Below are 15,485 nucleotides of genomic sequence, written 5' to 3' on the forward strand. Positions count from 1 at the left end.
ATAAAAGAGAATTTGGCTACATTATTAAATAGCAAGATTAAGGAGCTTAAAATGTGGAAAAACCACAACAAGGTGGGTTAGTTTTCAGTACCAACCTCTAATCAGGGCAACCTCCATGTTACAAAGGGATGGCTTCGACATAATAACAACCCCAACACATAGGCAGTGCTAACTGGGGCCCAGGCAATGGTCTAACTGCTGTTTAGGCACTGACTATGTTTATTCCCAACAGCACTTGGTAGTGACTGGTGAGCTGCAGAGTAGGCACTTGAACCCTGGAAAATCAACCCCACAGGCCCTATGATCCTGTCCCTTTACAACTCCTCTGGTGCTATAAGAAGAGGTATTAGTTTCCTGGAGCTAATAACAAAGTATCACAATCTTGGAGTCTTTAAACAAGAAAAAATTATTCTCTTACAGTTCTGGAGACTAGAAGCCCCAAATCCAGGTGTCACCAGGCCATGTCACTTCCAGGTCCAACTCTGGTAAACCCCAGACATTCACTGGCTTCTGAGGAATCACTCCAATCTGCTTGTGCCTGCCATCTTCCCTCTGTGTATCTCTTCCTTGTGTTTACAAGAACACCAATTGGATGACTGCCTTCCCTAATCCAGTATGACCTCATTTTAACTTGATTAAGACTCTTTAAAGACACTATTTGCAAATAAGGTCAGATATACAGATATTAGGGGTTAAGATTTCAACATAACTGTGTGGGGAACACAATTCAACCCATAACATATCAAACTAGAAGCACCTAAGAGGACAGACTCAGGTTGGTAGCATGGTTCTGGAGGAAAATAACCAAAGCAGATTGTTCCTTCCCACTCTGCCCTGCCCCATAACAGGTGTTAAGTAAAAATTATGGGAGACCATTATTTTGGGCTGAGCTCCTTCACTAAGCCCCAACAGACCAGACCAAACCAAAATGGAGTCACTCATGCCAAGTGCCCTGTAATCAAACTGAAACTTTAAAGAAGTAGAGGATCCCCAAACAGACCAGTTCTTCCTGGAAACAGGATATTTACCGAAACTAATTGGAGAGAACTCAGTTTACCTGAGTCAGCAGAATAAGCAAGTCCCTCTACTATAACCCTTACTTAAAAAGTGTAACTTGACATAACCTGATGTTAACCCATCAGTTCTTTTTCTATCGTCCTGCTTCCCTATTCTGACCTTACAAAATCCACCCTTCTGCTTTTGCCCAATGGAAGCACTCATTCTATTTTTCAGACTCAACGTGCCTCTAATTCTGCCTCTAATTCATGAACTGCAAATAAAAACTAGTTAGAACTTCCGTTAAATTTGTGGACATTCTGTCTTCTGACATAGGGAAAGGTACCACCTCCCAACTCATGGGTTCTGTTTAAGATGGTGATGCCAGGTAGAGATTCTTCATATCCCTTTATGATTTTCTGTGCTGCTGATGAAAATCTCTCACTAGAATTGTGCATTTCCTCTACTCCAGGGCAGCATGTCTTCTTTAATGGAGGGCTAAATACTGTCTCTTAATCCTCATTCTGCCTTCTTCCTCACCACAGAATTAGGAAGCTGAAAGGTTTGGGTTATCATTGTGAATCTAACTACATTCAGGGAATCCCACAGAAAAGGAACTAGATTTAAATTTGTTTGTCTTATCTGCTTTCCTATCTCCTGGAGGCAAACCCAAACCCACCTACAAACACATCTCATTAAACTTTTACAAAGTAAATCTCCTGGCAGAAAAGGATGCACATTATTTGGGGCCATACTATCCCTCTGTTCAAAATCAAATGAGCTCACTGCACAAACACTGGCATTATCCAGAGACCATGTTTACAGCATTCATGAATATGGAAATAAATAAATAGCTCCCAGAATCCCTCACACCAAAAGGACTGGCACTCTGTCTGCAGTAGGTGGAAACGTCTTCCCTGAAGGTTAATTACTAACCAGGAGAGAAAAAAAAAGAGTCTATTACACTGTGTTCTTGGAATGAAAGACTAATATTTATATAGCTCAAGCTAGTGCTTTCATATTATGTTAAATTATTAGGATGCTATTACAACATGTCAGGTTTCAAAAAGATGGAAAAGTCTTGTATAGCATAAGGTTTTGAATCTCAGTAATGGCATTTTTAGTAACAATAAAAATTAAAGAAAAAAAGACATCACATCTTCTGTTAAATATCTGCCACATGCCAGTTACTGCTTTGATATCTCCAATTGATTGTGGACTTTACAATGGCATTCTGAGTCACAGATTATTTCTGTCTGAAAGAGGAGGAGATAGGGAACCTGCTAATGGTCCGCGAGGAGCGAGATCCCCAGGCTACAGTGAAGGCAAGGGGCTGGCAGGCCCCAGGACTCAGCCTAAGGACGTCTTGAATAATTCCTAACTTAAACGCAGTCACTCCTCCCCCGCCATCCCCACCCCTCTTTGCTCTAGCGCAGAAGGCGGGCGGTTTGCTCACCCAGGTGAGTCCTGGAAATCTCTATCTATCGGAATCCTTCGAAATTTCATTCAGCTCTCATCACTACTTCTCTTTATTTTGGAGCACTTTAAAAATTCATGCTTAAACTCATTGAAACGAAGACACTTAAGATAAATCTTCCCCAGCTGGACAGATCGCAAGTCTCCGTTCGCAGAATATCTGCAACAAGTCTCCTTTATCAGAATGTCACCATCCAGCACCGAAAAAATAAATAAACAAAAAGACAAGAAAGAGAAAGTGAAAGAAAGAATGCACGAATGAATGAATGAAAAGGAAAAGAAAAAAAAAAAAAACCCGCTCGCGGCCCCCCATAGAGCCGCGGCCTGGCGCGCGCCCCCGCCTCCGCCGCGCACGCGTCCCCGCTCGCACGCATGCACGCACGGCGCGGGCACGAGCACGTCACGCTACGCAGGCGCACGTCGGACCCGCGCTTTTCGGAGGCTGAGAGCAACTCGGCCAGCTGCAGGTAGGCTGTGGTGAGTCCCGCGGGGTTGGAGACTCGGGCGCCTGGCAGGTAGTCTGCAGAAAATCTCTGTGGGCCTGTGGGGCGCGAGGAGGGGCTCTGTGGGAGGCCAGTGACAGGTCAGAGTCCAGCAGGTGGCTACGGATTTTCTTTTGGGGCTGTATCTTCCGTTCCCCATTCTTTCACGTTTGTCGTACAGGACCTTGGTCTTGGGAAGTTAGGATGAGGTGACGATAGGTAAACCGGAGTGGGCTTGGCGGTGGGCTGAGAGCTGTTGGGTGCGGTTGAGGACCGGTTTTGGGCTGTGTCTGCCACCGCTAACTTCAGCAAAGACCGGGAGGGCTGGAGCCATTACTGTGTAAATGTACTGAGTCTCAGTATCTTCTACCATTATCGGCAATACTCCTAGTACAGGTAGAACATCCTTCATCAGAAAACCCGTATTGCTGCCGAGTCTGAAACTTTTTGAGCCCTTACACGACATTGCACGTGGAAAACGTTGCACCATGAAACTTTCCTTAATAAAATTGTTAATATTGTATAAAATTAACCTTCAGGCTGTGCTTATAAGGTACATATGTAGGTCTCTCCCTAAGATAGTTCATCATACATATACACCCACGCCACGATTTTTTTTATTTTCAGAAATCATAAACACTTCTGGTCTTAAGCATTTTGGATAAGGGATGTGCAGCCTGCAGTAAGTCAGAGCTGCTTTCTGCTGGTCCCTGACCATATGTGTTTCCTATAGATTGAGGCAGTCTGTTAACTTCTGTGGTGAGAAGGAAATGCTAATATCTCATTGTGAAGAATAATAAGACATATTTTATCTATTGCTGAGAAGTGTTTTGCAGAACTAAAAGACTGTCAGCTAGTTAGTTGCATTTTTTTTTTTTAAATATGTGAAAACAGACACACATTAAGAGACCTACCCAAGGTCAGTGCTGGATGATAATGGAGCCAGTATCTGAACATAGTCAGCCAGTATTCAGATCCTGTGCTCTTATTTCCTGTGCTATTTTTGCCTTTGGGAAATAGTTCTATAAAGGACCTATACAGTGTCTGCCATATGGTAGGAGCTGTACCAGTACTCTATTGCTATTATTTTAGTGGATACCAGATAGTCTAGGTTTTGAGAGAATGTAAATGTGATAGAAAAATAGTTCCTATTAGCAGAAGCTAACTATCCAGTTTGGAAGGCAAATATATTCAATAGGTAATTAGAAAATTATAAATAAAAGGAATTTTGAAACAGTTCTTATGTCAATGCTAATTAACCATAATTTTTAAGTCTAGGAAAGGCCATAAAAGTTAAATTGACTTAGAAATGGTAAATAGGATAAAACTGCCATTTAGTAGTGATGGCCAGTTTTGGGTTAACTGTCTTTATAATTGTTGGATAGATAATTGAATTAAAAGGAAGAAGTAAGACTTGGGAGATGAATATTGAAGAAAAGTTGATAATGGAAAGGAGAAAGGAGAGTTTCCTGAGAATAGTGACTAGAACTCTGAGAGGTTGGAATTATTCCAGGATTGCACATGATAAACTGGAATGAAGTCATGCAGAGGAAGAGGATTATTATAAAAGTTGTGGAAATATTTATTATAGTAATTGTGATAAATATTTTCCAAATTATTTCTTTCAATTTCTTGATTCCAGTATTGTTCAAAGGAGATTAAAATAAGAGCAGAATGGTATGGTGAAAGCAGGGTGACCTGCTTTTCAGGCGGAATGCTTGCATAGTGTTGATTCTAATTTATTAATCTTTAAAGCTTTAAATAGATTAGTCTCAATGGATGTTAAGTTTCCTCTTTTTTTTTTTTAAACAAAGATTTATGAACACCTATCTATAATGTGACAAATGGTTTGCAAGGCATTGTTGGATGTGCAAAATTGTATTGAACATGGCTCTTGCACAAAAAGAATTTATTGATAATTAATCTATACCTCCATGTAATTTAGGAGGGAAATTTAAAATATTTAAATTCTTAATTTTTAATTTATTGAAGTACTCTTAGGAAACTGAAAAGATTTCTCATAATTTGTTTTTGTAGGTAAATTCTTAGGTCCAACAACATGATACTTTCATTTATGATTCTGTTCAGGATAAATGTGAAGAGGTTTATGAAAATAACCTGAGAAAAAAATCTAAAGTAAAAGCATTTTAGTAGTAGGCGATTTGGCTTGTTCTCATAATTCATGTGTCATAACACTTTCAATTGTTAATACTTTACGTGAAATTGGGAAATTGTGATTCTGCAACTTTTTTATGTGATTTATTTATGAATAAGTCATTAAAACATTAATTATTCTATATTTATGATCTGTGCAGCTCAATCTATGACATTTGGAAGCATCAAGGAACACTAAGTACGTGGGAAAGTGCACAAGCACCCAGAATGAAACTGTATATTTGATTGTGGCTTGATTCATAATGTCTCTGTGATTTCCAGTAAGTTTCTTAACTCTCTCAGCTTCAGTTTCTACATTTTTACAATAGAAATAGCATTAGTAGTTTTCAGACTATTTTCATATTCATTACTGACTTGGTTGTCAAAATGGTTCCTTTCACTTGACAGATAAGGAAACCCAGAGATAGTAAAAGCCTTGCTCAGTCTATCACTTATTTTATTTATTTATTTATTTTTAAAGAGGCTACATGTAAACTCTGGTTTGTTGTCTGTATCTGCCATTCCTTTGTTCTTTCATATTGCCTTTCTTTTGGTGATTAGTTTTAAATCTTTTCCATTTAACCCTTACAAATGCTTTTCTCTGTTTTGGGGGGAAATTGTTATATAATTAAAATAGTTTTACTCATAAAAATCACTATAAAGTCTTTAATTTTGAGATTATATTAATATATCTTTATATTAAAAATTTATTCATATATATATGTGTATATATATATATATATATATATATATATGAATAAATATATATATATATTCCAGTGTGCCTTTCTTACCAGAGATTTTTTAAAGCTGCATTCAAAGCATTGTGTTTGTTTTCTTCTTGCTACTGATTTGTTTTCATTTTTGCCATTTGTTATAGAAACTTGAACATGCAGACCTCCAGTTCTAGGTCTATACATCTGAGTGAATGGCAGAAGAATTACTTTGCAATTACATCTGACATATGTACATCAGGACAGAGGGCTGATGCATATCGTGCACAGATATTACGCATTCAGTATGCATGGGCAAACTCTGAGATCTCCCAGGTCTGTGCTACCAAATTGTTCAAAAGATATGCAGAGAAATATTCTGCAATTGTTGATTCTGACAATGTTGAAACTGGCTTGAATAACTATGCAGAAAACATTTTAGCTTTGGCAAGATCTCAAACTAACAGTGAAAAGTGGCAGTCTGGATTGTCAATAAATAATGTTTTCAAAATGGATAATGTACAGAAGATGATGCAAGCTGGCAAAAAATTTAAAGATTCTATTTTGGAACCTGGTGATGCATCAGTAATAATCCACAAGGAGGTTGCTGCCTTTGATCTTCCTAAATTTAATGTTCCTGGAGCTCCTGGAGAGGGTGACCTATTACCCAACTTAATTCATGACACAGATAGGGCCCAAGACAACCCAGGAAACAACCCTTTGAGATGCCCTCAGGTTGTCCAGCCACCTGTAGTGACTAACACCACCACTAAGACTTGTTGCATGTCTTCAGTGCCTTTAGGTGAGTCATCCACTGCAAAAGTACATGCGGCACCATTATTTGGAAATGTCAAAAAGGAAAATCACAGCTTTCCCAAAGCCAACATAGGACTAAATATGTTCTCATCTAATCAGTCTTGTTTTCCTTCTGGCTCTGAAAATCCACGGGAAAGGAAGGGTTTTTATGATTCTGGCATCATTGATATCCTTTCTAATCCAGTACTGAATAAGGGTTTTAGTAAAATGGAAGATAATGGCCACAGGGAGGGTAGCAATCTGCCCACCTTTAAAACTGCAAAAGAACAATTATGGGTAGATCAACAAAAAAAGGGCCACCAACTCCAGCGTGCATCAGGGTCTTCCTATGGTAGTGTTAAAAAGTCTCTGGGAGCTGGTAGATCTCGAGGGATATTTGGAAAATTTGTTCCTCCTATACCTAAGCAAGATGGGGGAGAACATAATGGAGGAATGCAGTATAAGCCTTATGGGGCAGGAACTGCAGAACCAGCACATCCCGTTGATGAGCGTCTGAAGAACTTAGAGCCAAAGATGATTGAACTTATTATGAATGAGATCATGGATCATGGGCCTCCAGTACATTGGGAAGATATTGCAGGAGTGGAATTTGCAAAAGCCACAATAAAGGAAATAGTTGTGTGGCCCATGATGAGGCCAGACATCTTCACTGGGTTACGGGGACCTCCGAAAGGAATTCTGCTCTTTGGTCCTCCTGGGACTGGTAAAACTCTAATTGGAAAGTGCATTGCTAGTCAGTCTGGGGCAACATTCTTTAGCATTTCTGCTTCATCCTTGACTTCTAAATGGGTAGGGGAGGGGGAGAAAATGGTACGGGCTTTGTTTGCTGTTGCAAGGTGTCAGCAACCAGCTGTGATATTTATTGATGAAATTGATTCCCTATTATCTCAACGAGGAGATGGTGAACATGAATCTTCTAGAAGAATAAAAACTGAGTTTTTAGTTCAGTTAGATGGAGCAACGACATCTTCTGAAGACCGCATTCTAGTGGTGGGAGCAACAAATCGGCCACAAGAGATTGATGAGGCTGCCCGGAGAAGATTGGTGAAAAGGCTTTATATTCCTCTCCCAGAAGCTTCAGGCAGGAAGCAGATAGTAATTAATCTAATGTCCAAGGAGCAGTGTCACCTCAGTGAAGAAGAAATTGAATGGGTTGTCCAGCAGTCTGATGGATTCTCTGGAGCAGACATGACACAGCTTTGTAGAGAGGCTTCTCTTGGCCCTATTCGCAGTTTACAAACTGCTGACATTGCTACCATAACACCAGATCAAGTTCGACCCATAGCTTATATTGATTTTGAAAATGCTTTTAGAACTGTGCGACCTAGTGTGTCTCCAAAAGATTTAGAGCTTTATGAAAACTGGAACAAAACATTTGGTTGTGGAAAGTAAATGGGACACTTGAAATTAAAAAGTGGCTTCTTTGTAGTACAGTCTTTTTTGGATTTTAGCATAGAATGCTGGGAGTATACTAATTGCTTTTTTAAAAAAATCTGAATTGTACCTCAAATAAGAAAAACAATAGCTCAGATTTTTATGATCTACATAGCTTATGTTAATACATGTTTTTGCCTTCCTATTATTTAATATGTAAGCCTATATAAATAGAATGAGAATGAAATTTTTGTTCAGTTTCTGTGAAGTCATTGAAGATGTATAATATGAATAGTAAGCTCAAATAATCTGAAGATTGCATTTAGGATATGTCTGATTTTATTCACTTTTCATTGAAGAAAGTTCTGTCTGAAAGCCCCATAATTTTTAATGTTGGCTAGTATAATGGTTTACATTCAAAGCAACATTGCTTACTGTTTAGATAGATTTAAAATCTCACCAAAAATTAAAGTGAAAGTACCAGTTTTTACTTTCTTGTGCTGGTCTGTAACCTATTTTGTGATTTTCTTTCCTTACCAAAACAAACTAATAAAAACATGTTCAGAAATTGCAAGATAATAATCTAGTATCAGAGACATATCCACATAACCAAAAACTGAATAATAATATATTTTTTCAGGGGATGTTTATCATTAATATGGTGTTTATCATTAATACTTTATCTGATATTACTTCACAGCCTGTAGTATTGCTCTATTTAAAAAATAAATGTTTTCAGATTTCTAAAATGGACCATTTTTTATAAATACATGTTCATGTACAAATAAAACTGATCACTTTTATATTACCACTTTGGGATACATATTATTTCTTTTTTTTATTAGTTGTTCAAAACATTACATAGCTCTTGACGTATCATATTTCATACATTTGATTCAAGTGGGTTATGAACTCCCATTTTTACCCCGTATACAGATTGCAGAATCACATCGATTATACATCCACGTTTTTACATACTGCCATACTAGTGTCTGTTGTATTCTGCTGCCTTTCCTATCCTCTACTATCCCCCCTCCCCTCCCCTCCCATCTTCTCTCTCTACCCCATCTACTGTAATTCATTTCTCTCCCTTTTTTTCCCCTTTCCCTCACTTCCTCTTATATGTAATTTTATATAACGATGAGGGTCTCCTTCCATTTCCATGCAATTTCCCTTCTCTCCTTTTCCCTCCCACCTCTCGGCCCTGTTTAATGTTAATCTTCTTATGCTCTTCCTCCCTACTCTGTTCTTAGTTGCTCTCCTTATATCAAAGAAGACATTTGACATTTGTCTTTTAGGGATTGGCTAGCTTCACTTAGCATAATCTGTTCTAGTGCCATCCATTTCCCTGCAAATGCCATGATTTTGTCATTTTTTAGTGCTGAGTAATACTCCATTGTGTATAAATGCCACATTTTTTTTTATCCATTCATCTATTGAAGGGCATCTAGGTTGGTTCCACAGACTAGCTATTGTGAATTGTGCTGCTATCAACATCGATGTAGCAGTATCCCTATAGTATGCTCTTTTGAGGTCTTTAGGGAATAGTCCCAGAATGGGAATAGCTGGGTCAAATGGTGGTTCGATTCCCAGCTTTCCAAGGAATCTCCATACTGCTTTCCAAATTGGCCACACCAATTTGCAGTCCCACCAGCAATGTACAAGTGTGGGGTACACATTATTTCAGCAGAAATTATTTTAGGTATTTTTTTTAATATAGAAGTGGGGATTATATTAGCATTCTCTTACGTAGTCTGCTCTTTCAAGTATATTTTCACTTTCCATGTTAACAAATGTCTACAATAGTCTATAAGATTGCATAGGAGTTCATTGATTGGATGGACTGGATAATTGATTTGATCTCCTGTTAGAGTTCATTTAGGTTAAATATTAGGGTATCTTTTGTTTATTATAAACAAAATATGTTGACTGTCATTTAGTGATCTTTGTGTGTGTGTGTGTGTGTACACATATATAAATATATATACAAATTTATATATATATATAAATTTTTAGTAGAATTCTTGGAATAAGAATATGCATATTTTAAAATCTTTTGGCATGTCTAAATTGTCATCTAGGAAAATAGTGCCTGTTTAGAATTTTCATATGTACTAAGTGAAAGGGACTGCTTATCTGCACTGTGGCAGCACTGGGCAGTAGACAGTTTTAGTTTTTTGTTAGCATTCTTTTCCCATTCATTCCTTAAAAAATTGAATGCTGGAGTGTTCTAGGTGCTGAACACAGATCACTAAACCATACAGACATGTATACTTGTTCTACATTCAAGTTCTAATGTTTTGTCGAATAAGCACTGAAACTTGAGGTGGAATTTGAAATATTTGTAATAGGTGAATTTAGACCTTGTGTGTATGTGGATTTTTATAGTATATAAATAAATTTGGGGGCTGGGGTCGTGGCTCAGTGGTAAAGTGCTTGCCTAGCATGTGGGAGGTGCTGGGTTTGATTCTCAGCACTGCATATAAAGAAATAAAATCAAGGTCCATTAGCATTAAAAAAATGTTTACTCTGGGTTTGCCTTTTTATACTGTTTTAAAAACTTTATAGTTGCAACTTTTAGTTTTCCCCTTTGCTATATGATTGTCTTTTATCAGAATGTGGATGTTAAACTTTGTATGTTTAGTTTTTAGTTATATTTTCTAACATTTTAAATTTTTAATACTTTGTCCCATTTCTATATAAACAATATAACCTTGGATTCTTGCTTATTCTTAGTCAAGAAATTCTCTGTAGTTTTTTTCCTATTATTTATTAATTCTCTTTAATAAATAATTTAGGCTGCCATCCTCTGGGGTCTTTCAATCACCCTAGTTATTTGGATTTATCAGCAGTTGCTCACTAGGTATTAGCATTTTATTTAACTCTGTAACTTAGTCTTGGTGTTAATAGTTTTTTTCAACTACAATTTATGTCAATCCTGACTTTCTGTTCCAATGATCACCAACCGTGGGGCTACTTTCTCTATTCAGAGATTAGATTATGTACAAGAGAGAATTTCACCTCATCTTGGTTTAGGCAGAGATCATGTCTCTCCTTAGCATGTGAAATGGATCCTTCCGAAATAAGTATACTGAGTAAGAATCTAAACCTGAAATGAGTGGTCAAGTAGGATAATTTAAAACTGGAAAGAAAATTTGAGCTAGGGTAGTGACGGTTGTCTACCTAATGTCACATCGAAGCATTCTTTCTCTCATCCCTTTGTAATTCTGTTTCTGAGGCAGTTAGTTGAGTAAGGACTTTTCTGAAACTTTCACTCAAGATTGTGAAGATATGGTAATCTTGGATTATTTTCTCTCAAATGTTGGCATCATATCTCTAAGCCATTGTTTGAGAAAAATGAATGCTAAGCTGACTAAAGGTCCTTGAAAGTTAATATTTTTGAAAAAAAATGCACATTTTACCAACATATGTCCCCTGGTTGTGGTACTAATTCTTCAGAGTTTTGGTAGGAATATAGTTGTTTATCCATTTTTATAATATCAGCCATTTATTTGCTAATTTCTGGGTTTTATTTTATGCTTAGACAATCATCCATTCTGTATTCTAATTTTTCCTTAATTTGAGCCCTCATTAAATTTTTATTTTTTAACTGATAAAAATAATTACACATGTTGATGTGATTTTTCATTTATGCATACATTGTATAATGTTTAATTCAGGTTAAACATGTCTGTCTCCCTAAACATTTTTCATGGTGGAAACATTCAATTTCTTTCTTGCTTTTTGAGATATACTATACTTAATTGTTATCCAATAGTTACTCTACCATGCTATGCTGCACCAGAGAGTCTCACTCATGTTTAGTGGTAACTTGGTATCCATTGAAAACCTTTTCCCCATCCATCTCTCCTCCTTATCCACCACTTTCCCCCTATCCCCGCCACCTCTAATATCCTCTGTTCTACTCTGAAGTTCTAGAGAATATTTTTGTTCTTTTATTCGTGCATAATTGTTGTGTTCATTTGGACAAAATCATACATGAATGTAATTTGATTTACTCCATTTCAGTCCCCAATGCCCCCCATCATCCCTTTCCTCCTCCCTTCTATTCTCCTTACTATTGGTCTCCTTTCACTCATTTATTTATTTTTGATTGGTGCTTTATAGATACATATAAAGGAATTCACTGTGGTATATTTATACATGCACATAGTGTGATTTTGTTAAGTTTATTCCACATTTCCTCCCTTTGCATCTCCTACTTCACTGTCTTCACTACATTTTTATGAAATCTCACCACCACCCCTTTTCTCATTTTACTCTAGCTTTTGCATATGACAACAAGTATTCGAAACTTTATTTTCTGAGTTAGGCTTATTTCACTTAGCATGATGTTTTCAATTCCATCCCTTTACCAACCAATGTTATAATTTCATTCTATATGGCTGGATAAAATGCCATTGCATACACACACACACACACACACACACACACACACACATGCACATACACACATACATGTATATATCACATCCACTCATCTATTGATAGCATTTGGGATGGTTCCATAATTTGGCTATTATGAATTATGCTGCTATGTACACTGATGTGGCTGTATCACTATAGTACGCTGATTTTATTTCTTTTGGATAAATATCAAGGAGTAGGAAAATGGTCTTCTTGTTTTTTTGCCCTTCTTTCTGGAGTGGGGTGATAGCTCATTGTTTTGATTTGCATTTTCCTAAAGACTAGTGTTGAACAGTTTTACATATACCTGTGACTCATTTGTATGTCTCATTTGTATTTGAAAAATGTCTTTTTTCCTGTTGTTTTTTTTCTGTTGTTTTTGTTTAGTTCCATGTATTACTGGATGTTGACCTCTTGTTTGCAAATATTTTCTCCCATTTCATAGGCCTTTTCTTCATTCTAATGGTTATTTTAGTGTGCAAAGCTTTTTTGGGGGGGGAATACTTTGGCTCATTAGAGAAACGGAATGGGAAAACATGAATCAAGCATATATAACATGCTATTGAATAGGTAAACCATTTAAGCAAAGGGAGAAAAGAAATGAAGTCCATTTAAGGTGAATTTTAGGTAGCCTGCTGTGGTTGAAGGATGCCACGAACATTGGTGCTTGACAGTAGCTGAGCCAGGAGTCTGTTATCAGCAAAGTGCCTTCTGACAAATGGAGTCTACCTAGGTTAGAGAAGCCCAGGTTTATACATTATATATTTACACCCAGAAATTTACAAATGATTTAGGGAAAAACAGGCAGGTCCCAGGTTCTTATGGCCAGGGCCAGCTCCCTGATAGCACAACAGGTGCAGAATCAATGCAGAGCAAAACCTTGTCCCCATTTCCCCCTTTCTCATGCCTACCAACTGCTCTGGACTGTCAGACCCAAGTTCCCATCTCCAGGTGTCACTCAGACTTACAGTGCCAGAGAGAGCCTTCCTTTTGGGTAGTCCCAGTTTTTGGTGTCAGACTTGCTCCTTTGTATTCAAGATATGCAGAAGTGCAGCTTAGCCTTTCCTTAAAATGCTTTTATTTATAAGTACGCCAGTTCCCCAACAAACCCCACCTTTTTCAAAAATAAAATACTAGTTTATTAAGATGTTGTATGGAGATTACTATTTAAGATATAGACTAAGCCACAGATTCGCTTTTCCTACCCTTGTGTGCAAAATTCTCATTGAAACGAAAAGACAAAAGTAGAGTAGAAGAAGGAAAGAATGGCCTTTTCAAATGTGACATTTAGGTATTTCTGAGTTACAAGGCAAATGATGAGTAGGTTGTTGGAATCTCAGAGCTAAGAAACCTACAGTCTAAAAGCATTGTGGGAAGGCCTGCTGATTGATCTTCAGCACAGTGCCCAGGCTGCCCTGATTCAGGCAGCATAGCAGGCTGTGAGCCAACAGTCTGGTATTTGAAAGGATTGTGGAGACTATCCTGGGGACTCATGTCCTATTCTGTTCACATTGGAACCAATGGGAAGCAGACTTCCATAAGTCAGGCATGATTTATAGTATCCTTATTTTTATGGGCCCTGTGGCCCAAGAAATGTGTCAAGATGTCAGTTAACTTCAGATTGTCGCATTACACAGAAGTGTAAGAATTTGATGAAACTGAAAGTTTCCTTCGTACCCCTATCTCATTGTGTAAATGGTTACCTACTTAGTCATTTTTTAGAACCAACCACCTTTCCTGTTAGCCTCTGAAGAGAGGTCCCCTCTTTATGTTCCTCCCACTAACATACATGCAGACAGTTGGGCACACAAAGAAGATCATGCCAACCTCCTGGTTAAAAAAACCCTTCTCATCCAAGGCCTTGCTGAACAAAATAACAGACAATTGTGAAAGAAAAGTTTTCCCATTCACTGTACTGACCAATTTAAAGTATAAATTAGTTTGTTTCCTTTCCCTGTGGGAGGAAAAAATCCTCCAATAGATTTCTGTTGAAATAAAAATAATAACCAAAATCACTACTTAAAGATGAACATTTCATTTTCCTTCTTTTTGCTTTATTGCTATGGTCTTTTATCCATGTTTTAATGTCACCTGGAATTTTTACTTATTAAAATAGTTCTTATAGATAGACCCAGATGTACCTGTCTTTATCATATAGTCCTCTTGATGCCTCCTGCTTTCTGCTCAGTTTTTCAGAGTCTTGATTTCTTCCACTTAAAATTCAGCAAAAGCTTCAAGGAGTAAGGTGGCTCAGGGTATCAATCTCACTTCAGGGGCCTTCTCTTCTCCCTAAAATCCTGGCTGCCTAAATCCTAGCTGATTTACTCTTGTTTAATTACCAGAACTATGGTAGGCTGAATCTTAGGTGTTCTTCCAAGATTCCTGTATCCTGATTATTTAATCAAACATTAATTTAGATATTTCTAGGAAAGAACTTGGTAGATAAAATATAGTTATAGACCTTAAAATAGGGAGGTTATCTTAGATTATTTATGTAGGCCTAATCTAATTATGTAAGTCCTTACAAGAAAAGAATGTTCTTTATCTGGTAAAGAAAGGGAAGGGAGAAATGGAAGTTAGAGATTCCAAGTGTGAGAAAAATTTGACCTATCTTTGCAACTATGAGATGTAGGAACCTATGTGCAAGGACTGGAGAGAGGACTTGAGGAATCAACCATGGATCTAGGACACAGCCAGCAAAGAAAGAGAGGCCTCAGTGCTACAACACATAAAATTAAAATTTGCCAACAATTTCAATGAGCCTGGATGCCTCCCTTTGGGGACTGCAGACAAGAACCCAAGCTGGTTGACACTGATTTCAGTTTTACTTGACCCAGAGCAGAGAAACCAGCAGAGCCACCTTATTGGATGGGGCTGGTCTAGAATATTGAGCAGCAGTAACGATGTAATTAAGTGAGGCAGTTTCTCTTAACTCTGCTGAATATTTTCAGAAAGCCTCTTGCACTGGAAAATAATTTCTATACCTTTAAGGTACAAATTGAGAATCTGTTTTTGAGAATTAGTGTGCCTCACAGAAACAGACTTG

General features: G+C 37.5%; 1 protein-coding gene across 1 annotated transcript; it reads left to right on the forward strand.

Annotated features, from left to right (window-relative positions):
* Positions 1–2,891: 2,891 nt before the first annotated feature.
* FIGNL1 (fidgetin like 1) lies at positions 2,892–8,729 on the forward strand. The gene is made up of 3 exons (XM_081283380.1): positions 2,892–2,939; positions 5,270–5,389; positions 5,989–8,729. The coding sequence occupies exon 3, from the start codon at positions 5,999–6,001 to the stop codon at positions 8,027–8,029; it is 2,031 nt and encodes a 676-aa protein (XP_081139506.1). The 5' UTR covers positions 2,892–2,939; positions 5,270–5,389; positions 5,989–5,998; the 3' UTR covers positions 8,030–8,729.
* The last annotated feature ends 6,756 nt before the right edge of the window (positions 8,730–15,485 follow it).

Source organism: Spermophilus citellus (assembly GCF_964194105.1).
Source record: "Spermophilus citellus genome assembly, chromosome: 3".
Classification (NCBI taxonomy): domain Eukaryota; kingdom Metazoa; phylum Chordata; class Mammalia; order Rodentia; family Sciuridae; genus Spermophilus; species Spermophilus citellus.